The sequence below is a fragment of the Amphiura filiformis genome, chromosome 9, assembly GCF_039555335.1.
Source record: "Amphiura filiformis chromosome 9, Afil_fr2py, whole genome shotgun sequence".
NCBI lineage: Eukaryota > Metazoa > Echinodermata > Ophiuroidea > Amphilepidida > Amphiuridae > Amphiura > Amphiura filiformis.
Genome location: NC_092636.1, coordinates 18,219,102 through 18,245,615, shown reverse-complemented (window position 1 = coordinate 18,245,615; position 26,514 = coordinate 18,219,102). Strand labels below are relative to the sequence as shown.

General features: G+C 35.1%; 1 protein-coding gene and 1 non-coding gene across 2 annotated transcripts; both read right to left on the bottom strand.

The window, feature by feature from the left end:
* Positions 1-93: 93 nt before the first annotated feature.
* On the bottom strand, positions 94-26,417 carry LOC140160715 (uncharacterized). The gene is made up of 25 exons (XM_072184010.1): positions 26,216-26,417; positions 23,655-23,717; positions 23,423-23,492; positions 22,978-23,095; positions 20,014-20,115; positions 17,135-17,233; positions 16,817-16,918; positions 16,193-16,291; positions 14,873-14,974; positions 14,435-14,533; positions 13,447-13,572; positions 12,733-12,831; positions 12,173-12,247; positions 11,169-11,288; positions 9,945-10,172; positions 9,066-9,177; positions 7,890-8,059; positions 7,138-7,320; positions 6,399-6,658; positions 5,324-5,892; positions 4,567-4,629; positions 3,222-3,336; positions 2,552-2,700; positions 1,041-1,301; positions 94-264 (listed from the first exon to the last, which is right to left on the bottom strand). Exons 2-25 carry the CDS (start codon positions 23,695-23,697, stop codon positions 212-214), a joined length of 3,417 nt encoding a protein of 1,138 aa, XP_072040111.1. The 5' UTR covers positions 23,698-23,717; positions 26,216-26,417; the 3' UTR covers positions 94-211.
* On the bottom strand, positions 4,895-4,967 carry Trnat-cgu (transfer RNA threonine (anticodon CGU)). Its single transcript has one exon. It is a non-coding gene; the product is annotated as a tRNA-Thr (tRNA).
* Positions 26,418-26,514: the final 97 nt, after the last annotated feature.

The following is a 26,514-nucleotide window of genomic DNA, read 5'->3' as shown; positions in this document are numbered from 1 at the left end:
ACATGCAAATTTATATATTTTCCTCTCTCTCTCTCTATATATATATATCTCTCTCTCTCTCTCTCTCTCTCTATCTCTCTTTCCATTCCCCCACACACACATTGGATTCCCTCCCTCTCTTTCCCTCCCCCTTTCTCTCCTCCTCCTCTCTCTAAAATCATAAGTTGGTATCTCAAATGATGCACAAATATATATTTATAAGTTTCAACTTCTATGTTTCGCAGCCATGTGTACTCGTTTCAGACTCCTGTCGAATTCGGCATTCTGAAAAAAAAAGATATTTAAAAGATTTACTTAAAGCATTTAAATCTTTCTTTAAAAAAACAATTGATAGATTTAATTGTTAAATCGTTTGTTTTTTGTTAACATCTTGAATCTTGAATAATTTATATAAAATTTGTTCGAAACAATGCTATAACCTTTAAACCTGACCACCCCCAAGATTTGATCTGTTTCCTATAACTCAAGAAAGGTATGTCGCAGGTAGGTCAAACTATACTTTTATGAATCCTTAAAATGAGAGGACTAAATTAATTTGACCACTGTGTTGACGTTTGACCTTGAATATGGCCGGAGTGCCAATAATTATTTTGTTAACATCTTGATTGTTTTATAGGACCATAAAAGGAAGCTAAAAAAGTTGGTTTGGTAGAGTCCTGTGGGATGCACATTAAACCCCGGTATATACTGGACTATAGATTTGTTGTTCTTAACAAATCCTTTTCAAAAATAAACCCTGATATGATGACGATTACTTATTTTTGTATATTAAACATGTTTTCTAAATTGGACTAGTGCAACCCCACTTGCGAGAGACTTACTTTTATTTTTTTAAATTAATTTCTTTCACTTTAGTTAGCTGGGAGGTTTATTATTATAGTGAGCAAAAAATTTGCCGAATTTAAGGTCGTTATATGCAGTCAAATTCCTTAATGGCATTAGTATCTTCGTGCATGGTCATTCACCCAGCCAGTCTGGGCATTGTGGAATAACAGCCGGATATCCATGATATGAGGATAAAAAATAAGTTCACAACTTACTCTCAATTTGCTCGGCCAGATCATATCGCTCGCAAACCTTGAGGCCAGCAGCCATGTATTTAATCACATCGATATTCCTTGATTGGCGTCTTCGCCATTTCACCAAGAGGTTAACCATCGCCGTTTCCTGTGTTTGGCCTTCTCTGATGTCAATCTCTTCGATGGTACATCCCAACATAATTGCCAAGCCTTCCCACTGTTTCCTATCCAGTTTGTCAACAAGACCTTTCAGAATGAGATCACTTAAAGCTTTTGCTGATTCTGCAATTTCAAATATGTTAAAAAGATCTGAACTTTTCAACAAGCGTGGCGCACTTATACAGTTATGGAAAAAGTTGTGAGTGCTTTTAATGATTATGCTGCTTAAAAATTTGGATTACACTCCATTATTTTGACAGTGACGTGAGTGTTCAACGAGTAAGCACTATTTTAAAGGGCTATTATTGAAAACTAAAGAGGTCTTAATGTACGTAGCATGGCGTAAAAGAGAATCCTGCATTGATATGTGCAAAGAGGTGATCCCTTTTGGTGCCATAATGTAATAAAACAAGACGTCTTTGTCAGACAAGCATGACAAGCGGGTACTATGTCCCTGAATCGAACCAAGACGAGGTCTTGGATGCCTTTTTCTGTAAAAATATGGTGGTTTTCATTGGAAAAAGTAAGCACGACAAAAAACAACAAGATGTTTTATATATCATGGGTACTTTCTTGCATTTATAGAGCTCCTCATCAAAAACCATAGCAAGCAAACACCAGTCTTTCTCCATGTTGTTTTTTTAAATCTTTTTGAGAGTTATTATTGAGTAATATTAAAAAAGGTCATGGCAAAAATATTCCAAAGTGTTGCCCATTACTGAACCTCAATATTTTTCTACAGTAGCTACCACATACCAAAATGACCAGCATAACCACATAATGAAACCAACTTTTGTGTTCCCAGTGCCGTAAATTTCGGGGATGGAGGACCTATAAGGCGGTCCCATAATGATATTACACCTCTTTCGATATACCAACAAATACAGTACCCCCACCAACATAACACTAGTCTGAATAATATCCTTGAAGGTTGATGTGTATAACCCTTGTTCATGTTGTTCTACGAAAGAGGGGTTTAGCCAGTTTCTATTGTTCTAAACAATGGAACGCGGTTTAACCGATGGTCGAGTTTTGATTTCCATCCCTTAGTCAAGGGAATTAGAACACATTAGGAAACGAATTTGGAGAAAACCTTCTGTTAATAAAATACTATGCAGAGCCACCAGCCTGGGTGGCTCACGCTCCAGTAATTTTAGATGATTGAGCTCAGTAATACATCAAAGAATGTCTTCCAATTCATGAAAACAAATAGATAATCAGCTTATCGGATTAAAAGCTTAGAGGGAAGGTCTTGCTGCTCAGCGAGTGTTTGTAATTATCAGAAGGTTTTCTCCAAATTCATTCTCTAATGAGTATTGTAAGGAACTTGGTGGAGACATGTAACAAATGATCTTGAATTCAATTGTGTATACCTGATTCTCCGTACGCTAAATCCTGCCGTCCTATGTTCACTAGAGCCTTTCTCAGAGTCTTCTGTTTACCAGCATCATTACCTTGCATTTGTCGCCAAGTGAGAAGCAATTGATATCTATACTGATCGGGCGTGTAATCCATCTTGATCCTATGTGCAAATATAAAAGTAAGCGATGAAGTAAGATCTCACCGTCGTTTTATCTTTTCAGTTTCTGTTTCCGTATCCGTATCCGTTTTTGTAAATAAGCGGACCTTTTGTGATTTAAGGGCTTATTTTCAACGTTTTTACAGAAAAAAGTGGACCTTTTTATTCGGATTGGCATTTTGTCATAATAATGTGAAGACGAGAGGGCGCTAGACCATTAAAAACACCGGTGTTAACACCTCCAGCCTTTATTGACACAGGCATCCACTTCTATTGGAATACGCTAATTGGTACTTCAAAGTTAACAATGAAGTCAGATTACAGTAAACTTACTTAATCCCTTGCGTTTTCGTATCTGAACAATAGACTTACGGAAACTGAAAAGATAAAACGACCCTCAGAGTATTTGGAGCAATCTTCAAAAGCAGTGACGAATTAAGTAATTTTTCTCTGTATGATTTTAGAAGTATTAATATTAGATGAAGCCTATATATAATCGGCTTTATCATTAGGTTTTAAGGTACCTATGGATGTTAGCATCTTTGACTTGTAGATAATGTCCTAGAGCTTCCCAGTCACCAATTTGTTCTGCAAGTCTCTGTAAAGAGGCGTCGTCCATTGGAATTTGATAGCCTGGGTCTGAAAGAAGGAGAAAAATATAACTATAACAAAGGGATCACGAAATGTGCAATGGTCAGATTAAGGCAAAGATCACACAAAAATTAATATAAACTGTAGCAACCAAGTTATGGTTTTAAAGATGCAATGAATAAATCACATGTCAATTTAATTGATAAAGGTGTTTTGTTTTTAATTAGGGACCGACATTATATAAATAATTAAAAAATGCTAGAGCAATTTACAGTGTTTGGATGAAAGACATCAACATACTTATTTTTTTACTCGGTTGAAAACATTAAGAGATCTAAAATGAGCGTTTATTGCGTTTCGACAGTATTTTTTTGTGGGACATGAGAGCACCTCAGACCTATCGAATTGCATTCTGAATACGAAGCATGTCTTTCTGATATCAAATAATTTTCATTTTTGAAAATCACAATATAATACAAATTTTATGACGAAATTATTTATATTTTTCAAATTTTTGATATATAACAGTCCTCGAAGTAAATTACATAAATCTAATGACATATTCTTAAAGTGTATGTAGCAGGGAGGAAAAGCCGACGGTCAATTGAAAATTTTGACCTTTCATATTGAACATATGGATTTTTTTCCCAAAAAGACCTAATTTTTTTGGTGTTTTGGGGAAAAAATCCATATCTTCAATACGAAAGGTCAAAATTTTCAATTGATCGTCGGCTTTTCATCCCACCTACATACACTTTAAGTATAAATCATCAGATTTATAAAGTTTACTTCAAGTACTGTTAAATATCAAAAATATCAATTTTAATGATTTGCCATAAAATGTGTATTAAATTGCGAATTTCAAAAATCAAAATTATTTGATATCAGAATGACATTCTTCGTATTCAGAATGCAATTGATATGTCTGATGTGCTCTAATGTCCCAAAATAAATACTGTCCAAACGTTCATACCCCAGCCCTTAAGATATGTGCCCTCTTTAGAGGCAGGCAATGGAAATTCTTAAACATTATCTTAAGCTTAATGTATATTAAACAATAAAAAAATGTTGGTATGAAGTCGAAGAGTAACTTAATTAGAGACTCATGACAACAATTTGACAGACTTTCGAAACGGAATTTTCACATTGAACCTGTTAGACCATTTTGATATTGAGATGACAAAGTTTGAAGTATTCTTAAATAAATTTGAACTAGATAACGCATCAATTTCAATCAGCTCGTAAAGAATTTATTATATTTACCAACAAAACACATACCTATCTCACTTTCCTCGATTTGAAAATTCTTGGTATCAAGGGATTCTACTGTACTAAGTATATCTGTAAGCAAAATTAAAAAGAAAATATTGTTGATAAACTAATTATAATAAATTATGTTAATATGCATATATCATAGAGATATATATCAGAGTTAAAACATTGGAAATTTGGCCTCTGAAACATTATATATTACTATTACTTGTAAAACAAATTCTCTCCTGATGGTAAAGATCAAAATGGATTATTTCACAGGGCATCCATTGGTGAAGAAATATTTTAACAACATGCATAGACAGATAAACAGAGGAAAAACTCCGAACATACCTGCCTGAGTGGGGAATTGAACCCCAGACCTCTCGTTTACGAGGCGAGCGCTCTAACCACTGAGCTACACAGACTGTCCCTGATAAACAAGACTCAAATCTGGTACTTATGAATATTGTCAGTCAGGGTAAACACTACAAACAACACATAATTGTTGTTGTTGTGCGGGGAATTGAACCCAGACCTCTCGCTTACGAGGCGAGCGCTCTAACCACTGAGCTACACATACTTTCCCTGCTAAACAGGACTCAAGTCGTTACTTATGGATATGAGCAGTCAGTGTATAAGCAGTACAAACAACACATGACACACCAGTGTATGAGATAAATTAATGATGCTTACCCGTCAGACTATAATCATACAAACAAAATAAGAGGCTTACGCATCATACTAGCGGTAATGAATCTTGATTAGTTGCGCTTAGACTTGCCTTTATGTCTCATAGCCGTGACATCTTGGATGGACTCTGTAAACATCTGCACAGGATTGGTCAAATCTTTGTGGGCCTTTTGAGCTTGCTGGACCTTTTCCTCACTATAGAAGTAGACGTTATCGACCAAGTCATGATTGCCTTTCAAATTCTGTGGACTTAAATAACACAAATTTACTCGGGTTCCAATGGAGCGCTCTCGAAGCTCAAAATACACCATGTCCTTCATTTCGTTCAGTTGCTTTCTTGCTTTTTCCCGTTGGCCTTCTTTGACACGGACCGCTATATGGATTGCTCGCTTGTCATCAGTGAGTTGGATCATGCCTTCAACATCATCAACTACTTTGACACCATAGTGAGATAAGGTAGGTTCGATATCTTCTTGTTTGTACTGACTCATCGCTCGTACTTGAAGACACGGGAATGTGTCTACTGAGAATATATCAGTTGGATCTCGACATTCGATACGAAGGCCGTGGTAGTTGGTGTAGCAGGGGTCATCTTTCCAGTCGATTTTGTTTACTCTTTCCGGTAATTTCACAGGAATGATGAATGATTTGTCATTTCTCCTATTATAGAATAAATATAGATGTTTTCCGTTTAAGTATCATTTATTGCTTTACAGAAAAAAAGCTTGTACTTTTTTTCTATTAGAAAAAAGAAGCGTAATTAAAAGTATAAGAATAATTATGATGAAATGGTATCATTTTCTCTGTCAACTTGATTGATGCGAGAGGATTTACCAACAGTTAAGATCTCGGTCTTGTCAGTGTTTAACATAAGTTTGCTAGTATTCAAGACGGAACTAATACAGTTTTGAATAGAAGATATGGTAAGCTCAAAGTTCATGAAAGAGTCAGATTGCGAGACTTCCGTGTCGCAACAAGACAAATAATTTGAAATCATTTTCATCAAAATCAGAGCAAATTTAATTTGGTGGCAAAATTTGACTTATGTCTCCCAATTCATTTTTAAAATAAAGTTTGATTAAGTATGTTCTTTATATGGCTTGAGTAGATTTCCTCATGGTACTTTTCCTTGAAAAGATATATTATGTTTTTGTAATTTGACTTACTCGTACGCCAGCTCGAAATACTGAAGAAGATCAAGAACCAGCTGGCATTTCTTTTCTTTTGGTGACACGTGAAAATGTCTTTGCAGGTCTTCCAATACATACACCTGTTTCTTCGTCAATCCCTTGTAATCATTTCTGAATTTTTCTTCAGCAAATATTGGTCCAAATATCGTGGTTGTGAGCCAGTTGGGATTCAAGATGATGCGCTCATCTACGGGGCCATCGCTGTCACCAGTCATTCTTACTTTTGCACAGTGGAGCTTTAAGAAAAGTGACCGAAGAAAGCAATAAATACTGTATCACCAGTTGTCATTAAGATCTAAACATAATCCTCGATTTCATAACATTTATCCCTCCAATTGTATTCAAAGTGGCCATTAAAGTTAGTAACTATTTTGAACTGTTGCGATTCGGTTGTTCACAACATCTTGCGAATGGTAGAGAACTTTGGCAAAAACTGCATTGCTCATTTCATAGCGAGCGTGTAAAAGAATTCAAATATGACAGATATACTTTTGTAGGTCCTGTGATCATGAGTTATGTTGTAAAGAGGGCTGATACAACAACACTTTTGTAAAACGTACATATCTCATTAACAACAATTATCAAAGTTTTCAAAGTATATGATTTTTAGAATGAACTTTTGCAAAACATATATTGATCTAGGTAATGAAAATTGATTTTTTTGGTTGCTTTGACCAACAATACATCGTCTACCCTTAATAGCATCGATCCTTACCTCTCCTGCTCTGTGCAGATAACTAACAGCCAGTCTCACCAGTCGTTCATTGGCACGCACATCAACTTCTTTGTTCACCTTCTCTAGAAATTGCTTGATGTTCATGACGGGTATCTTGGAATTTTGAGCCCATTTGGACATTCGTGTTGCAATCTTGGCGCAAATATTCGGCGTCAACTCTTCCTGTAGACATTAGTATAGTTAAGCCTATGTTATTCACAATTGTGCTCTTATTTAAAATAAATAACCCCACCCCAATTGCAAAACAGTTCGTTGCATATCTTGACATACATTCGTTGATTTGAAAAATTTAAAGACCTGTGAATAAAAGAATCTTTTTGCTACGATACCAAAGTCATTCCTACTCAAAATCTTTTTGTTTCTGTCAAAAATAATCACATTTTCCAAAAAATGATGCTTTCAAACAAAGTTGCACTTTTCAACATCCCATACATGTAATGTACAAAACATTCTCGATATCAATGTTTGGATTTATATAACTGTTTTGTCGTCCTTCACCTTCCTGTCTTTGATCCCTTAGTTACCCATGCAACCATCATTCATTGCAAAATAATGATTTGTTGAAACTGATTTTGACATAAATAAAATGTTTTTATTCGTATTTTATGGTCAATATGAATTTATTTCAAATAAAACATGTGATTCATGCTTGATGACTATTTTTCTAACATTATGTCGTTCAAATGTCACACGTTATTATTGAAATAAAAGACAGTGAAAGGAATGCTTACTCTCATTGGATCGGCTAATTCTTTGATGATAGATTTCAAGTAGGCCAATTCACGTGACCTCGAGAAGCGACCATCTACCAGCACCAGCTCATTTCGGATAACAAGGAATTGTTCGAACTGCTTGATGAATCTTCTCAATAAGTCCTCTGCCGATTCCTTCACTGATTCAGCTAGAAATAGTATTTTTAAATTTTTGCTTTGATTGAAAACTTTTAACTAAAATACATGCTCTGTCCTATTTACCTATACAGTCAGTACTAAACATGGGTTCGAAAATATTCTCAAAAGTCTTGTTTTGTAATTACCGGGGTAATTACATTTTTTTTGGAAGTGTTTGATTTAGGGATTAATCATGTTTCACCGTTGTTCATCACCGATTAACAACGATGCGTCCGCGTCGTCTGAGTGGTTTACTTCGCGAGGGCAGCTTTCCCTTTCAACAACGAAACAAGCTAAAGATGTCTAATTCACATGATTCTTTCATTCAAAATGTCCGTTTGTCATTGCCACTCAACCTTGCAAGAAGATCGCGGTATTTCTCTGTTGATATCAGCAATAAAACTAAAGAATAAAGCAGTAACATTTAGCTGCTACCGCTAACATATGATAGTTCGTGTTTACGCATATGTTCCAGGCATGACGAATTTTACGCGCTCATGCGTAACGCGTACGCGTAACTTTGCGTTCGCGTATACGTTACTGAACTGTGGATTCATCACGGATTAACAACGGTTGGCTCCTGTACAAAGGTATAGGAAGAGTTGTTGAATGTATGTTATATTTTTATGTAAAATGCTTTTAGCAGGTTTGATAAGCGCTAAGACTATATCAAGCAATGTTTTTACTATCGGTACGGGCTCAGATTCATAATTGGAAGGCTGCGGGCTCAAATCCCGGCGGTGTGCCCAAGACAATACTCTTAACCTATATTATCTCTCTCCATCCAGGTGTAAAAATGGGTACTATGATAACATAGTCCTAGGAAGTTAGAGCGGGAGGAGCGGCGAACTTCCCGACAACAAATTAATTCAGGGGAGTCCGGTCCAAATGCTAAGGAAAAAGAAGTGGGTGTTTCGGCACGTGAGCCTCCGGCATGACTTACGTTTAATCTTAGGGTATACAAACAATTTCACGCAGAAATGTTACTGTTTACTATAATATAATTATGCTACGTACCTTCATCCTTGTCTTTAAAGTGATCAATATGTGTTCCAACTATCACGATTGTCGGTTTTTGCTTATGACTAGGGTCATGTCCTGCTTTGATGAAGCACAGCCAGTACATAAGCTATAAAGAACGAAAAATAATAGGTTAAGTTTTACAATATCGAGCTTCGTTATATTCGGTGAGCATATACCGTACCAAATTATAAAGTTGCTGCAATAATAATGTTGTTTCGATCATTACCGTATACGAGCATCATAATTTATCAAGAATGCAGCAGAACATTGCAGCAGCAGAACATTGCTGTTGTTGTTATTGCTGTTAGTGGTGGTGTGTTTTTTTTCTTGGAAATATATTGCAAAATATTATTTAGACTAAGTGAGCAAACGAAGCAATGGGTCTGAAAGTTACTTTGTAACATTACTGCAAATACTCTTTGAATAAGTTCATCAGGACTGGTATAATTAAATTAAATATCAGATTATGTTGTTCAAGTCCAAAGATTTACTCACGTTTTAGACGTTTTAGACTGATGAAATCTTCCGCACGGAAGATGAAACGTCTAACACGTGAGTAAATCTTTGGACTTGAACAACATAATCTGATATTTAATTACTGCAAATAGTTTATGTACGAGTAAATGAATATTATAGCTCGACTGCGTGAATACCTACTACAACATTATTAAAATATCAATCGATGCAGTAATCGCACCTTTTTCTATACAAAAAAAGAGCTTTATTTGTTTTTTGGTCGGGGTTTTAGTGGTTTGAACAATCATTTGATAGATTTTAGTCAAATCAAAATCACACACGGCACCTTTTTTACGAGCCACACTATATTTTATAAGTTATAAGTTCTAGATCAAGCGTTTCAATTCGATGACTTACACGTTTTTGAATTTCTTCAAATGTCTTGCTGATATCAAATACGACGATGAATACTCCACTACTAGATCCCAGCAGCATAGCATGGGTGACGTGGTATTCTATCTGGCCGGCCATATCCCAGACTACAAAGAGTCCTACATCGCGTATTAGTTGAAGCCCAACATTCACGCCTGGTGTAGCTATGTGCGGAGTATGTTGCGGAAGGTTTAACCAAGATGCCACGCGACCCTGATATAATATGTGATAGATAAGGATTAGAACCAGTTTCTTTAATTCTTTGTTTCTGATTCATAAAGTAATTTCATCTTTTCAATATTTTCAATTTAAAACCGTGTCATATTTTCATTGGCAAGTCCTTTTTGCCGTTCAGTTCCTGTCTAAAGGTTATTGATTTCGACATGTAATAATATTTTTGCTTTCAAGTTTCAAATAATGTCACGGGCAGGAATATTTTTGTGTGTTCCGATTAAATAAATAACATTACGGGTCTACGTTCCCAGCAAACACAAAAACGTTTTTAAAAATAAGTTATATTTTGGGTTTGTATAAAAACACACTACAACAATATTTTTAAAATGATTTCGAAATATCATTGTAAACTATTTTTGCAAACATTTTTGGCCAACTATTTTGTCAACACTTAAATAACATTATGTTAAAATATTTGCACCCAGCAAACACAGAAATGTTCTTAAAATGTTTTTTACAAAAGGTTTGAATAACATTTAAATGTCGGGTTATATAAAGGTCGTGAAAACATTTTAAAAATGTTATTGTACATATTTTGGGCAAACATTTTTTGCAAAATATTTTTTCAATCCCAAAATAACATTCTGTTTAGAATGATTTGTACAAAGTTTAAAAAATGTTTTTGGAATGTTATTAAAACGTTTTTATACCCTTTATATAACCCGACATTTAAATGTTTTCTGTAAAACATTTGTGTTTGCTGTGCAGTAAATTACCAACAAATGTTATTTAATGTTATGAAAACGTTTTATACCATTAATGTACCCTTTATATAACCCGACATTTAAACGTTTTCTGACAACCTTTTATAACCTTTTGCGAATGATGTCGAAAACGTTTTGTGTTTGCTGGGTTAGAAGGTTTTGCAGCATGTTTTATCAAATGTTTATGAATGTTATTAAACCGTTATTTATAATCCGACATTTACAAGTGCAGTTTCTCTGTTACACATGTTGTGTTTGCTTGGTTACTTACGTTTGTAAGCGATCTTTTTAACGTAGTTTTTCCAGCGGCAGGGTCACCACATAGAAATAGCTTTACCGCCCTCACTTTACATGTGCCTGTTTCTTCACTCAACTTGTTATAGCGGGCTTTCTGTTGATAGATAAGCGAAACAGGAAATAAAAAATATATTAATTTTATGGGTTTAGTTTCCTTTATAATTATTATTCTGAAATGTATCCATGTTGTGATAGGATGAGATAACAACATTTATTTTCTGAAATATTCCTACAAGAAATATTTTCAATTCAGTTTTTAGTGGATTATTATTTTTAATACATTTATGTCCTTCCTCTTCGAATATTAGATTACGGAAAGAAACTATTAAAATGTGCAAGGGTAAGGAAACGGATATCAATGTTTGCACAGTAGGGGGCCTACTTTTTGTAGTACCTGAGAATTTTCGCACGTTTTTGGACTTTTTTACGTCGTGAATACCACTTTCGTGCACATTTTGCACTGTAACTCAAAATCAATATTGCCAACGTTGCCAACTTAAGGTTATACGATGTATTGTTGGTCGAAGCAGCAGAAAAAAAAGGAGTTCACAGCATCTTGCGAATGGTAGTGAGCTTTAGCAAAAATTGCATTGCTCAATTCATAGCGAGCGTGTAGAAGAATTCAAATATCACAGATATACTTTTGTAGGTCCAGTGGTTCTTGAGTTATGTTGTAAAGAGGGCTGAAACAACAACACTTTTGTAAAACGTACATAACTCATTAACAACAATAAATTAAGCAAGTTTTCAAAGTATATGATTTGTAGAATGAACTTTTGCAAAACACCAAAGTGTTATTTTTCAATAATATATTGATTCAGATAATAAAAATCGATTTTTATTTTGGCTGCTCCGACCTCGTATACCCTTAACAAAAAGGTTTGTTGTGGCAATACTCTTCAGATAAAAGGACAAAGGAAGACAATGACATTTAGGAAAGAATGCTATGAGATCTATTTACTGGAAATGTAAGCTTACGTCGGTAGCTGCTTGCAATTCGTCCATTTTAAATTGCTGCCCTCTTGGTATCAGTTCAAATGGCACCATACCTTGCTGAAAATAGAAATTTGACATTACAAATGAATTAGGGATAAAATCATAATTCGACCGGTGGTTGACAGCCGGTTCTGTTCGGTTCCGTCAGGTTTCTATTGTTCTAAACAATGGAAACCGGTCTTAGGAAACTCTTAGGAATAAAAGTATCAGCCGTACATATATGTAAATTACTGTTTTTATGGCTGGTACCTTTTGGGGAAGCGGACAAATTTCTATAAAATATCCGTGCAGTCAATTCTTATCAAAATATAGTTAGTTGGTCGATGTAAAAATGAATGTGTACTGGTGTTCTTTTCCTATTTCCTCTGCATTTTGATTGTGCCTAAAATAGCATTTCTTGACAGATCAAGACATAATTTTCAAAATTTTCATAATTTTCAAAATTATTGGCATTTATTAGTCTACGGGACATTTATTGGAAAATACATTTGTGTCGTGGAACTATTTTACAGTATACCGTAATATTTAATATTTTTATTTACCTTGTTTTCCCTGAGACAGTCAACGCCTCTTTTCACTAATTTATCACATACTGCAACACGAATTTTACGGGCAGCGATGTGTAGCACCGTGTCTTCATTCTGCGAACACACATATTATATCAATCAACATCGTGAATTCTAGTATTTCTAGTGTCATAAAAATAATATCTTTAACCAAACAATATTAAGACCATGCATGCAATATACATATTAATATTCAATAAAGTAATAAACAAACATAATAACATCAACAGCAATCACACACAGGGTAAATGCTAAATAGTTTAGTTATACCCATTTACCGTAGATTCAATTAATATTACAAGTAACACCAAGAGCCACTATAATTTAACATAGGCAAAAGTAAGGCAAAAACGAAACAAAAAATGTTGTGTTGGAGTAACTCGGCCTACCCTAAAATTGGGCCCGACCCTAGACTTTTCAAAAATAAAATAAAAACCAGCTATGCGGTGTTCGTCTTCAAAAAGGAATACAACTAACACGGAAAATTGTTATCGCAGAACACAGAGGTACAAAATAAAGCACTTTTAAGAGTTGGCAAAAGTCGTATTGTCATTTTGTGATTTATTTGACTGCGAGATTAAGTATAGCATATATTTTCAACATAGTACACGAAGTGGAAAAGAAAAGAAAAACATCAGCATAACACAAAATTAAAAACCACTACAAACAAGGAAATAAAAAAAATCTTACGTGGTTTACTTGCGCCCAGTCGGCTCCTTTATCAAGAAGCATGAAGCATATTTCATCTGATTTTTTGATATCCACATTGTCGACTTCTGTGTGGTGAGCTGCTACGTGTAACGGAGTGTTGCCTTTCTAAATTGCGCAATAAATAAGATGATACCGAATGTATACATAATTATTGTATATAAATATTGCAATTATAATTTAATTTGACAACGGCGCACCATCCTTCAAGAGCATATAGTGCATGAGTATCTTATTTCATGTGTCTGATGCTTTACTGTACCCCTTCACTCTTGTCGTTACTAAGCTGATGTGAACCACTGATTTGCCCATGTGCCTAGGTGCCTATATAAGTTCTTGGCCTGTGTCACTCCTCATGGGCTATTGTTCATTCTTGCATTTTATACAAAAAAATTAACTCGATAAGCTAAATCAAAAAAGGTTTGGAATACTGATATGGACATTAAAGCAATTTAATACTTAAATTATATTGCCGTGAAGATTACGGATTTTACGTGACAGAACACTCGGGATCACAATCACATACGCTATTATTATGAATTATTAAGGGATTCAGGAAGTATATAGAATCAGTTTATTAGCATATCACTTAAAAGGGCATTTCGTGATCCACAGCCTCACCCCCCACTTTTCTTTTAAAAATTTGAGATATTTATACCACTGGATACCGCTGGCTACATAATGTTTATGTACCAAATATTTCTTTCAGATTAATTCGTTTAGCAAAAATATCACCAAATTTGAATTTCGTTCTGGTATACCAGAATGAAATTACAACAGTGGCCTATGTAGCAGTGTAATACACATAATCATGCATAACTCGCAAACACAAAATCGGAATCAACTCAAATTTTGGGAATAAGCTTTTTTCGTGGATACCTACTGAAAAATGTCATAAAAAGAGCATGCTAGGATCACGAAATACTCCTTTAAGATATCAATATCTGAACGGTGTAAAATCTCTACTAACCAGATTTGCGTTTTTGTAATCACATCCTGCATCGAGTAGCAAGCGACAAATCTTGGGGTTGGTTCGGTGTGCGACAATGTGCAATGCAGTCTCGCCTTTCTGATAAAGATCGTTAGAAAATACAAAATGGACTTACAATATGTAGGCCTATATTACTTAAGACTTAAGAGATGGCCCCTAAAGCTCAATAACATAAACTTAAAAACAATCTATATAGTCTAAAAGTAGTATTTAGAAGATACTATATATAAGCAGTCATTCTTGATGTTCCCACACATTGATATGCACCTTTATTCAGCGTGGAAGATCTCTTTCTAATGTTTTATATAGCATATTGTTTTCAGAACTAGATATGGATTTATTTCTTCCAATTGCGTCTGCGAATAGATTGCTTTCCAAATAACATTGAAATCACTACATGATAAAATGAATAGTTACCTTATTGGTCTCCGAGAGAAATGCTTGCCCCTTATCCACTAATGCCCGACATAACTCGAAGCAGGCACGAGTAGCGGCTATATGAAACGCAGTCTCACCGTACTGGTGAAGAATTGGGAAATTAAAAATTGAAAAACCACTATGACAAAAGTTTAACATGTTCAGAAATAGGCTTTGATAGACTGTACTTTAAAGTTACTGCATGCCTTTATGAGAAAGATTGCAATAGCTTTTCTGTCTCCATGTTGTATTTTCCGTCAGCTTAAATGAATTCGTATTGCCTTATTTCAATACTTTATAACTATACCCCTTTATTTTTATATACCAAATTAGACTGATAAGTAGTCTCTTTCTAGAGGTCGTACATTCTCTAAGTATTTCAATAATTTGAAACGTATTGACACAAGTGCGAATGCATCAAACGTTCTACAACAAACCGGGAAACATTATACCACTCCAAATTTTCAAAACTAGAAACAAAACCCCGTGAAATGAAGGGGTGTGTAAATTATTTATAGTGTTGAAACCACACATAATGTATGTTGCTGGTTTGATACCAGTTACATTTAAAGTTCAATGGTAAGATTTATGTAGTTGTTTTACTTCTTTGGGAAAAGTGAGCACAAGAACTATTATAGAAAATGTTAAATTTTAAATCCCAAAACAGTCACTTGTAAATATTGGGTTAGCACACTCTTGTCCACAATCTTTCTAGAGATCATCTAGAAACACTGTTGCTGGATATTTACAGCTCATAACCCAGGTTGCTTATATACAGCATTTAGCGAGTCTAAAGAGTTCTAAAAAGTTGACTTGCGACGTGTCATTGCCTGGCACAATTCCTATTGTTTCTTGACTGACAGTATGCGCGAGCATCATTTTTTTAGGACCTGTGCTTTTAAAACTTGCTTGTGAGGGCATGGTGGCTCAGTGGTTACGGCCTTGGACTCATAATCTGAGAGCTTGCTCGACGTGCGTGGGTTCGATTCCCCCATCACACTACCGTGTTTCGCCCTTGGGCAAGGCGCTTTGCCTCGCTTGCCTCACCTCACCCAGGTGCAATGGGAAGCTGTTAGTGGTAGTCACAGTCGCTGTATTGATGTACCCTGCGCCACTTGTAGGCTGCAAACGTGGTTCCGACATATTCTAATAATGGCGGAATAAATGTAAAGCGCTCTGAGGCTGTTTACGGCATAAAGCGCTATATAAATATCTATATACATCCACAGCGCAATGAGGCTAGTGAACAGTGTAGTGGTTGTACCATATTTATACCAGTCCCTTCTCTTTGTGCAAAAACAAAACAATTCTGTTACTCACGTCATCTTTTACATAATGATCTGCTCCTTTTTGCACCAATAGACGAAACACATCGACACTGTCATTCCTTGCAGCTACCAGTAACGGCGTGTCACCAAGCTATGTAGATAAAAAACAAAGGGTTGAACATATTGTTTTACTTTTTGCCTTTGTGGGTATTTCAATTTCTGACTTCTGGATCTTATTCGCATCAAAATCAACAGTTGTCAAGCCAACTGGATCACACGAACTGTGTCCTGAGCATGAAGCTACTAGCTTCATGTTCTGAACCACTATCAAAATGATCACAATGCAATTTCAATTGTTTGGTGAATTCAGAGACAGAAATCGTTGTTGTCACGTGACGGGAACCAATATGGCTATCCCGGATGGCTATGTCCGCAACTACATGCCTCTCCATATTTTCTATGCATGTAAAGTGGGTGTAAAATATGTTATACCCAATTAGTCAATCAATAGCTATTGCATCCATTTTGGCCGACGTTTTTTACAACTAATGTATAAAGGTGACCAATATGCAAACAATCTAATTAAGTAGCCTATAAATTATAATAACAAAAAAAATTCAAGAGGTCTAGGTTTCGGTCACGGAAAGAAATGAGGAAAGAGACAAACTTCACGTACCTTATTTCTCATACTGAGACACTCTATTGCTTTATCAATAAGCATTTCACACATATCTGGATTCTTACGCTTGCATGCTTGGTGAAGTGCTGAATTGCCACCCTACAGAGACAAAACAGAAGACGTTTCACTTTTTAGTGATGATATAATAATTAGTGCAATAATTCAACAATCGCCTATTTGGCTTCCCCTGCCTATTTTCCTCACATTTTAACTTCCAGATTATTTCATTGTTTCCTGTCCTCTGGCTTGTTTTATTCGTGAAATTGAAATCAATTAAACAAATATGATTATGATAATATGGTATTTATTACATACCTCATTAAAAATCATTACATCAGCCCCGGCATTGAAAAGTGTTCGAGCTACTTCCGTGTGGTTTCTTGTTGCTGCGAAGAGAAGTGCTGTATCATTGTCCTAAAAACACAAAAAAATATACTCAATATAATTATATTAAAAGATTAATTGTTGCTAATGTTATGCTGAGAAAGTTATACAACCAGACGGTAGTTTGGGGATGAATCATGGCCTCGAGAAAAAAAGGCGCAGAGGGCACATACGGTACGATTTGAATAAAATAAAATTCGAGCGTAGCTTATAATACGAATATCTGAATCACAAATACTAAGAAACAATATGAAACACCCTCCTAATATTACAAAAACATTTCTTCGCATAACTTGACATACATTTTGTTGATTTGAAAAATCTAAAACCGGTGAATACAGGCCACATTTTTCTTCCCTCCAAAAGTTTTCCCTTTTCAAAATTGGTAAAAAGTAATCACATTTTCCAAAAATGATGCTTTCAAAAAAGTGGCACTTTTCAACATCCTATACACGTACTGTACAAAAACTTTCTCGACCAATGTTTTGATTGATTTAATTGTTTGTTTGTTTGTTTTCTTTAATTATAAGTGTCCCATAACTCAGTGACCCATCCAATCAGCTTTCAGTATAAAACAATGATTCATTGAATTTGGACACGAATGGGGTTTTCTTTAAAGAATTTATTCAGCAGAAAAGAATCCACCTCAGAACAGCACAAATCAGCCATTACAGACCACATAGCACAAGAAAACCATATCATAGAATGGGACGGGGCGTCTATACTCGACAAGGACTCTAATGCCTTCAGCAGGAGAATTAGGGAAGCAATCTACATTCGCAAAAAGGGGGCCAAAGCAATCAACCGCGACGAAGGTCTCGTATCTCTCGATCACGTGTACGATCCACTGCTCAAAACAAAAATATCTTCACTTCCGGGAAATGTCAACAAGCCGTTTCGCGGGAAAAGCAGTGGACCAATTCACTTGTGATCAAGCCATCAGCCCTGATGGCGAAAGCTAAAGTCGTGAGTACTTATTTAATGGATTTGTCAAGCTAAAAAGTTTGAATTATTCATCAGATGTTTCAAAAATGGGAAAATCACTATAGAGGGAGACATGTTAAGCTCGTAGTGCTTAGTTCCTTTTTGGCAATAAAAGAAATGGAATTTACTTGTCAATGGTACTCTGAAACAGTTTCAACGATATATAGAGCGACGGCTCTCTTGGATGAAGGCGTATAAACAAGTCAAAGAAATAAGAGCCATCAGAGATTGCTTGAATTAAGAGGTAAGCATCCCAGCGTCATTGTGTTTACTGCCAGACCTTATACATACTGCAGTTACTGTCCGTTTTCCTATACACAATACACAGTGCTCTTTCCCATTGACGTGTGACCTCTACAAATAGCCCTACGTTAAAAGTATGGGGATATGACTAGTTAACGTCGCTGTGTGAAAAATAACCGGCCAATATTAAAAGTACTCTTTTAAAGTTCTAGAAAATATAGTTTTTAACATGTCCTAAATTTTAGCTAATTTAGATGTTTGGAAATATTCGTACTTTGGTGTTTTAGTTAATGTTATAGGTAATAGTACATTGCCTAGTTAACGTCGCTGTGTGAAAAATAACCGGCCAATATTAAAAGTACTCTTCTAAAATTCTAGACAATATAGTTTTGTAACATGTCCTAAATTTTTAGCTAATTTAGGTGTTTGGAGAGGGTCGTACTTTTGTGTTTTAGGAAGGACATGTAAACGACAGATAACACCAAAAATATGAAGAAATTATTTCCAAACCGTGTTAAGTCAACAATCATTTTGTTGCTCATTTTCAAGAATGCTGGTTTACAAAAAGCACGCCATTGTCTGATTTCGTGAACAAAGCCACACATACCATTGTTTCCTTTCGTTTCCTTTATAATCGGTTACCCAACTGAAGCTATGAATACCAGCTTTATTGCGATATCGCACATGAAAACAGACACTTGTAGGCTACTTGTGCACAACCAGAGAAGATCCGATTTAATCAGTTGAGCTGTTTCAATGAGTGTTATCTTGGTTTAATAGCTTTTAATGGGGTTAAGTCCTGCAAAGGTCGAGATGAATTCTACTGTAGACATGACTGCATCATGATTAAAATGGCATTTCGTGATCCACAGCCTCATCCCCCCACTTTTCTCAAAAAAAGTTGAGATTTTTATATCACTGGAATACTCTGGCTACATAAAGTTTATGTACAAAATATTTCTTGCAGATTAATTCGTTTAGCAAAGATATCGCGAAATTTGAATTTCGTTCTGGTGCACCAGAACGAAATTACAACGTATTGTCTGTGGAGCAGTGTAATACACATAATCATGCATAAGTCGCAAACGCAAAATCGGAATCAACTGAAATTTTGGGAATAGGCTTTTTTCGTGGATATGTACTGAAAATGTCATAAAAAGAGGATGCTAGGATCACGAAATACTCCTTAAAGTGTGCCTGGACCAGGAGCTAAAATGAGCTCCTGGTCCCAAAGATGGCGCCTGGTCCTATAGTTTGTAGTGTAAAATATTGGATACACCAGGAGCCAAAACTGGGCAACCATGGGGTAAAAAATCACTTTAGATCAAGATGCAAGATGCTTCAGCCTACCCATTACAGGTAAATATTCACAGTTTTCGTCAAATGTATGCACAGAGACCTCAGTTTCCCTTCCTAGTGAATGATGGTTGCATGGGTAACTGAAGGAAAACCAATGAAATCAATCATTGATGTCGAGAACGTTTTGTACAATTTCTGCTCCGACTTGCCGGAAGTCAAATGAAACCTGTGAGGAAATTTGACAATCTTCTTGAAATTTCAAGACATTGATTTATACTACTTACCCGATCCACTTCATCAATTCGTTCTTGGAAACCATTCTTCAGAAGAAATTTGACGACCTCGTTATGACCTTCCCATGAAGCTGCATGAAGAAAGTTCCATTCCTGGTCATAAAATGGACCATGGTTATTTTAGGCAGAAGTAACACACATTCTAAACTAATATACCGTATATGATAGTCAGAGAAGATGCTTTTCTCATCCTCTCTGGATAAGTCTTATAGTATATAGAAATGAAAAATCGATCATTCAGTAAGGTGTTTTGTGGTTTATACAGGGTGAGTCAAAAAAAGTGCAATAGAGAAAAGAATCCATTTTTATTTAAGAACCTTGTTGAACCTTTTAGGTTTTAAAACATTTTATGAATGATATATCCATTAGTGATCTTGTGTGAAAAAACCAAGGAATTAGCATTTACCGTTTTATTTTTATGACACCTTTGATAGCTATACCCAATTTTAATGTTTGTCCAAGAAGCATCTAAAATTTGAATGTCAGCCCACTCTGTGTATGGTAGATTTGGAACAACTGCTATTTTCTTAACCTCATTGGCATTGAAATAAAATGGAGCACCCAAATTGTTATTGTCCTTGGTCTTGTTTAAGGAAAAGAAACATTCTTTGTTGTTATTTTCATTTTACCTTTACTTTACAAATGTTTATTCTCTATCAAAAACATACACATTTGTAAGCGGATTTTTTCAAATGTCGAAATGAAATGCGCGCAAATTGAAGTGGAGTGAATTATAAAATATCCAGTAAGTTGGACTTATTGGGATTAAAAAAACTGGAATTGGAGTCGAGTGAGGTATGAAGGACTTAAAGTAATGTTAGAGAGTTTGTTTGAACAGAAAAAAGAAATTCAAATAACGCAAAAATCAACCTTATTTAAGTTTAAGTCAGTTTCAGAGCTGGTGCCTTTATCGTGCATTGTGTGCTCTCATTCAAAATACATGGTACCTCGTGGACAAATAATGAAATTGGGTATCGTTGCAAAAGGACTCATAAAAAATAAACGGTAGATGTGATTGACTTCATTTTTTCACAACAGGTGACTATTGAGTGTGTCATTTATAGAAACTTTCAATAATTGGAAAGGTCAACGTGGTTCTTACATAAATATCGATTCTTTGCTCTATTGCACTTTTTTTGATTCACCCTGTAATATGCTTCAGGTAATAGCGTATAGGGAAAGCTCTCCGACATGAATGCTAATCGACTGATATGTGCAACCATTGGCCTATACATGTATCTTTCAACTCTATTATGACTCTTATCTTTGCTTTCCTGTCATTCAAATACCCTCTCTTTCTGACGAAAATGCTAAATATCTGTGACATTATACAACAAAAAAGGTGATTTTAACATGTATCGCTATAAATGTGTTCCATAATGTAAAAGGTCGTCCACCAACCAGATGGAAGTACCAAATTCAGAGGGATTTGGGAATGATCCCGCATGAAGCAAAGACACAAGCAACAGACAGAACTGAATGGAGGAGGCTTACTCGGCAGGGGGCAAAGGGACACAAAGTCCTGTGCAGTCAAAAGTTCAATAACGTAATTTTGCACTATAAATGACTTGAAGCTTTCCAAATGTCTGTCATTTTTATGTGTTAAATCTCCATGCAAATAAGCACAAGTTTCAAATTTATGGGCTCTAGCCTCTAGCACACGGTATTTGTCCAGGTACATTTATGAAAATGAAAGTGTCCAATAACAGCAGTCAAGATAAAGGGTTAAAAAATACCCCCACCCCAAAAAAAAAATTACAACACATTTTTTCGCATAACATAACATACATTTTATTGATTTGAAACATTTAAAAACCTGTGAGCAGAGGACACATTTTTGTACCCTCCCAAAGTTTTCCCTTCTCAAAATCATTTTTCATTTGTCAAAAATAGTCACATTTTTCAAAAAATAGTTGAACTTTCAAACGTCATATACATGTAAATGTACAAAAACTTTCTCGATCAATATTTTGATTAATTTAATTGTTTGTTTGCTTTCTTTAATTTTAAGTGTCCTATAAATCAGTCACCCATGCAATCATCTTTCAGTATAAAACAATGATTCAATGACATGAATTTGGATATGAATGAGGTTTTCTTTGAAGTTTTTATTCAGCAAGTGCTTCAAAGATGGTAAAACCACTAAAGGAGGAGAAATAAAGTTTCTTAGCTTGGTAGGCCTACTCTGAAACAGTTGCAACGATCTAGAGTGACGGCTCTCTTGGATAAAGGCGTACAAGTCAAAGAAGAAAAAGCCATCATTGATTGCCTGATGTAAGCATCCCAACAACTTTGGCCACATTGTTTGTTACGCCTTTATCCAAGAAAGCCATCACTTTAAATCAAGATGCAAGATGCTTCAGCCTACCCATTTACAGATAAATGTTCACCCTTTTGGTCAAATTTATGCGTGCAGAACTCATTATCCACCCTGGTGAATTTATTCATTTTGAAACAACTGCTGATTAAAAGCCTCAAGAAAACCTCATTTATGTCAAAATTTATTTCATCTAATCACTGTTTTGTACAAAATGATGGTTGCATGGATAAAACCAATAACTCAATCATAATATTGATAACGAGAAAGTTTTGTACAATAAATGTATTGGATTTTGAAAATTACAACTTTTTCTGAAAGCATTATTTTTTGAAAATGTTATAATTTGGACCACAGAAATTGCTTTTGGAAATGGGACAACTTTGGGAGGGTAGCAAAACGATTCTTCTATTCTATTCACAGCTTTTTGAGTTTGTCAAATCAACCAAATTTATGTCAAGTTATGCAAAGTTATGTTTTACAATTTTAGAGGGGGTATTTCTTTTGAACCATGTATTCCTACTTGACAGTCGTAACAATAACGAAGAACAATAACGGTATTAAACCGAAATTTGATTTTTAAAGAAAAATTTATGAATTGCTTGTTGTTTTTTGACGTTATTAAGAATTCAAATTACCCTTTCAGCGTATCTGGTGTCATAATGTATAGTGTTTGATTCATCAGCAAATATATCCTGAATTTTCTTCAAGTTTCCATCCAAGCAGGAATCAAAAATGTCTTTACATGTGTCACATCTAAACAATGCAAAAATAAATATGAATATAACATTGTTGCTGAAGAAGTTCAGGTATCGGTAAATATTATTTTATGTCAACTTTCATCATGTTTCTGTCCATTGAATATAATTAAAGGAAATGAACTAAGGCAGGAACAACGCCATTCCTTTATTGAAATAAAACTAACTGCATCAAAATTTTTTGACTTTCTGTGAAAATTATGGGAAATCTATATACTTCTAATTCATTGTTATAAACCATTTAGGTTAGATTATAATAACTTAAAATATGGATATAAATTATGCCAAATGCATCATATTATTTGTGAAGACCTGTTTTACTTACTTATGCTCATTTTCACCGCCTTCTTCTTCGACTTCGATAATAGGCTTTCCTTTGTGACTTTTCTTTTTCTCTGTAATTTAATAAGTTACATAAAATAAGAAGTAGATAAACATGTTATAATTCTGCTGGTTTCAGATCACCAGGTCGAGCTCTTCTGCCTCATGATCCTATATTATAGGCAATAATTTCGGTATAGATACACACTGAATTACACAAAATAACACATACTCACTGAGTTTGACTGAAGCTCGTTCTCCTCTGCTTTTCTGAGACATTCCGGTTCCTGTGGAACGTACTGTTTACATAATGACAAAAGTAAAGTGTACTTTTGATAATACGGCCCATACACGATCAATTTTATTGATCGATATTGGTGATCCTAGAGGAAGGAGTGGATACAAAATTTACCATTGTGCACTGTTAATGTTCGTGTGTACAGTGCACACCGTCATCATCCCTATATCTTCGTGTTAAAAATTGCCGTGATAGTACGATGAATCCTCACGTTTTTCAACAACTACGCATGGTGATTTTATTCGAGATAGGCCGTGCAACTCAGGCTAAGCATACAATTTGAGATTTTGATCCCATATGATATTTCTATTGCAAGAAAATTTTATTTGTTGTCAGGTTTTATCTTAAATACACTAACTGGAAATTAAATACACTAATTAGTGAGGACCGGTATTTTGCTGTGGATATGTTTAACTGCAATTTGCGGGTAAAAAATTTGAAATCCTGAGTAAAAATTTTGATCATATTCAACTCTTTGAGAAAAAATTTATATAAAAGAATGCATGTAAAATCCAGCTGCAATACAATGTACATTATTGACACACTATCACTCTCTTTATACACGGCAATAATAGAATATCGATTTCAATCGAATTGAATACGATGCTCAGTTTTGAGTTTGTAGTTGACTACTAAGCGACCTAAGCGATCGATTGCTAGCCAATCAGATAGAACTCCTTTTCTTGCGTTCGGTGAAATACCAGTCGCCCGTCGCTCACCAACGGAGTATTACATTTATATTTATCGAATAGGAAGTCGACACTGTGCAGTGCATAATGGGAGATTTTGTACCCACTGTTGTATCTAGGGTCTATAATATTGATCAATCAAATTGAACGTGTATAGGCCGTAATTATATTTACAAGTCTCAAGGTCAAACATATTGCAGCAATATGAATGTATAAGAGATATCATAACAAGGTGGTCTCTAAAAGAGATCTTAATACTGCAGATGGCGAACAAAAGATATCCTTCTGCATACAAAGGGGTTAAAAATCAACTTGGGAGATTTCTACAGTCATCATTCATGTGGACTGTGCAATCTGTTGGGACATCTTGCTTATGTGCATGTAAAGATGGGCAGGAACAGAATGAGCTGGTACAAAACGAAGTATCTTTTTGTCTTTTAGCTTCTATTGGGTAATTGTGTACTACTGAACCATGCATTTTCCCACCAAAAGTTATTCTGCACCTTTCATGCGGCTGCACTGTCAAAGGCATAGATAATGTCCGTAAGCAGAAGCGTTGTAAACAGCCTGTATCGCTACTCCGGGATCAGATCAAAATAGTTTTTAAAAAAGAAGAAAAAAAGATGACCAACCTGTAAGTGTAGATATCAACAAATATTCGAGTCAAAATGTACCTGACAATAATTATCCCTATTAATCTTTGACGTCTAAAGATATAAACGAAACCACCTTGGAAAAAAAGTAATTTTGTTTGGTTACTAAATCATTTTTGCTCGGCATTTTTGTGGACAATGAAAAGGTGCTAGCACCCACCACGCTAGTACTACACGTCACATATAGTAGTTATATTTAGATAATGGAAATTCCCCCAATATATTTTGTATACAAATTTACTTACTCCAATTTCTAGATCTGCGCACCGTGTGTAAAAAACCCTCCAAAATTGAAGGGTCTGAGGTCTAAAACTAATATTATATATAATAGTATTTAAACCTCCGAAATTGGAGTTTCTTAAGTTATCGTACGCAAAAACTCAATATTCGGTGGTTTTGCGAAGGGTGCAAAAAACCCCAAACTATTATCATTACACCGAACTTAACAAGACTTTTCTACGTGTAATAAAGTTGACGTTGAGATTGCAAATGGCATAAATAACAAGCAATGAATCAATAGATCCACTTCAGTGACTTCATTGAAATTGACATGTGTGAATAATTACAAATTTTTTAGGGAATCCCCGTTTGAAAAACAGTTGTACTTATTTTTAGCAGGGTTTTACCAATGACGTCACCGATTTGTATAGTATTATGTTGATTGTCTCAAGTTTAAATTAGGCCCCTAAATGTGCCTATGTATACATTGTTAGTTCTTAGGAAAGCTGCCTTAAGACTCGTAAATTATCGAGAAATAACTAAGAAATAACAGAAAATGTGCTCCTAATTCTGAATATCATTCCAATTTGTGCCAATCTTGGTGGAAATTACAAGCATACATGTGTCAAAACGTGTTCAGAAAATAAGTATTATAACTTAGTTTTACACTTGTTATGAACGTTATCATTACTGCCCTATCTACCACAACGACTGTCACATTGATTTAATTGTTTCGAGACAACGGAAATAGTGTGCTTAGATTGCATACACTTGTACATGCAAGCCAATTATACCAAACTTACATGAGCTAGATTCAGGCTTCGATCTTGTCATATATATAAATGGACATTTCAAATATTCTACAAGTAAGCCTAAATAACATTTTAAAGGGTGGAATAAAATAATGATAAACAGAAAATGTAATCTATAGTACTTACTTAGTTATTCACTTCAGAAGATCCGCAGGGTAAGACAAAAACTGTTGCGACTGGCGTCAGAATTTTAGACTATCGTGATGCATGACACAAACTTTTGATAGATTTATCTTTAGAAATCCGTATTGAATCGCTGAATAGTTGTCAAACCCTAATAGTCAAAAGGCACATGCAACACGAAATGAAATACCACAAAATTGTCCCGTGTCAAATATAGACATTTATTTCCTTCTAAAATGCCTTTTGTATTGCGTCAAATACCCTGCTCAATGAACCTGCAATTGACGTGGTACCTGTATAGA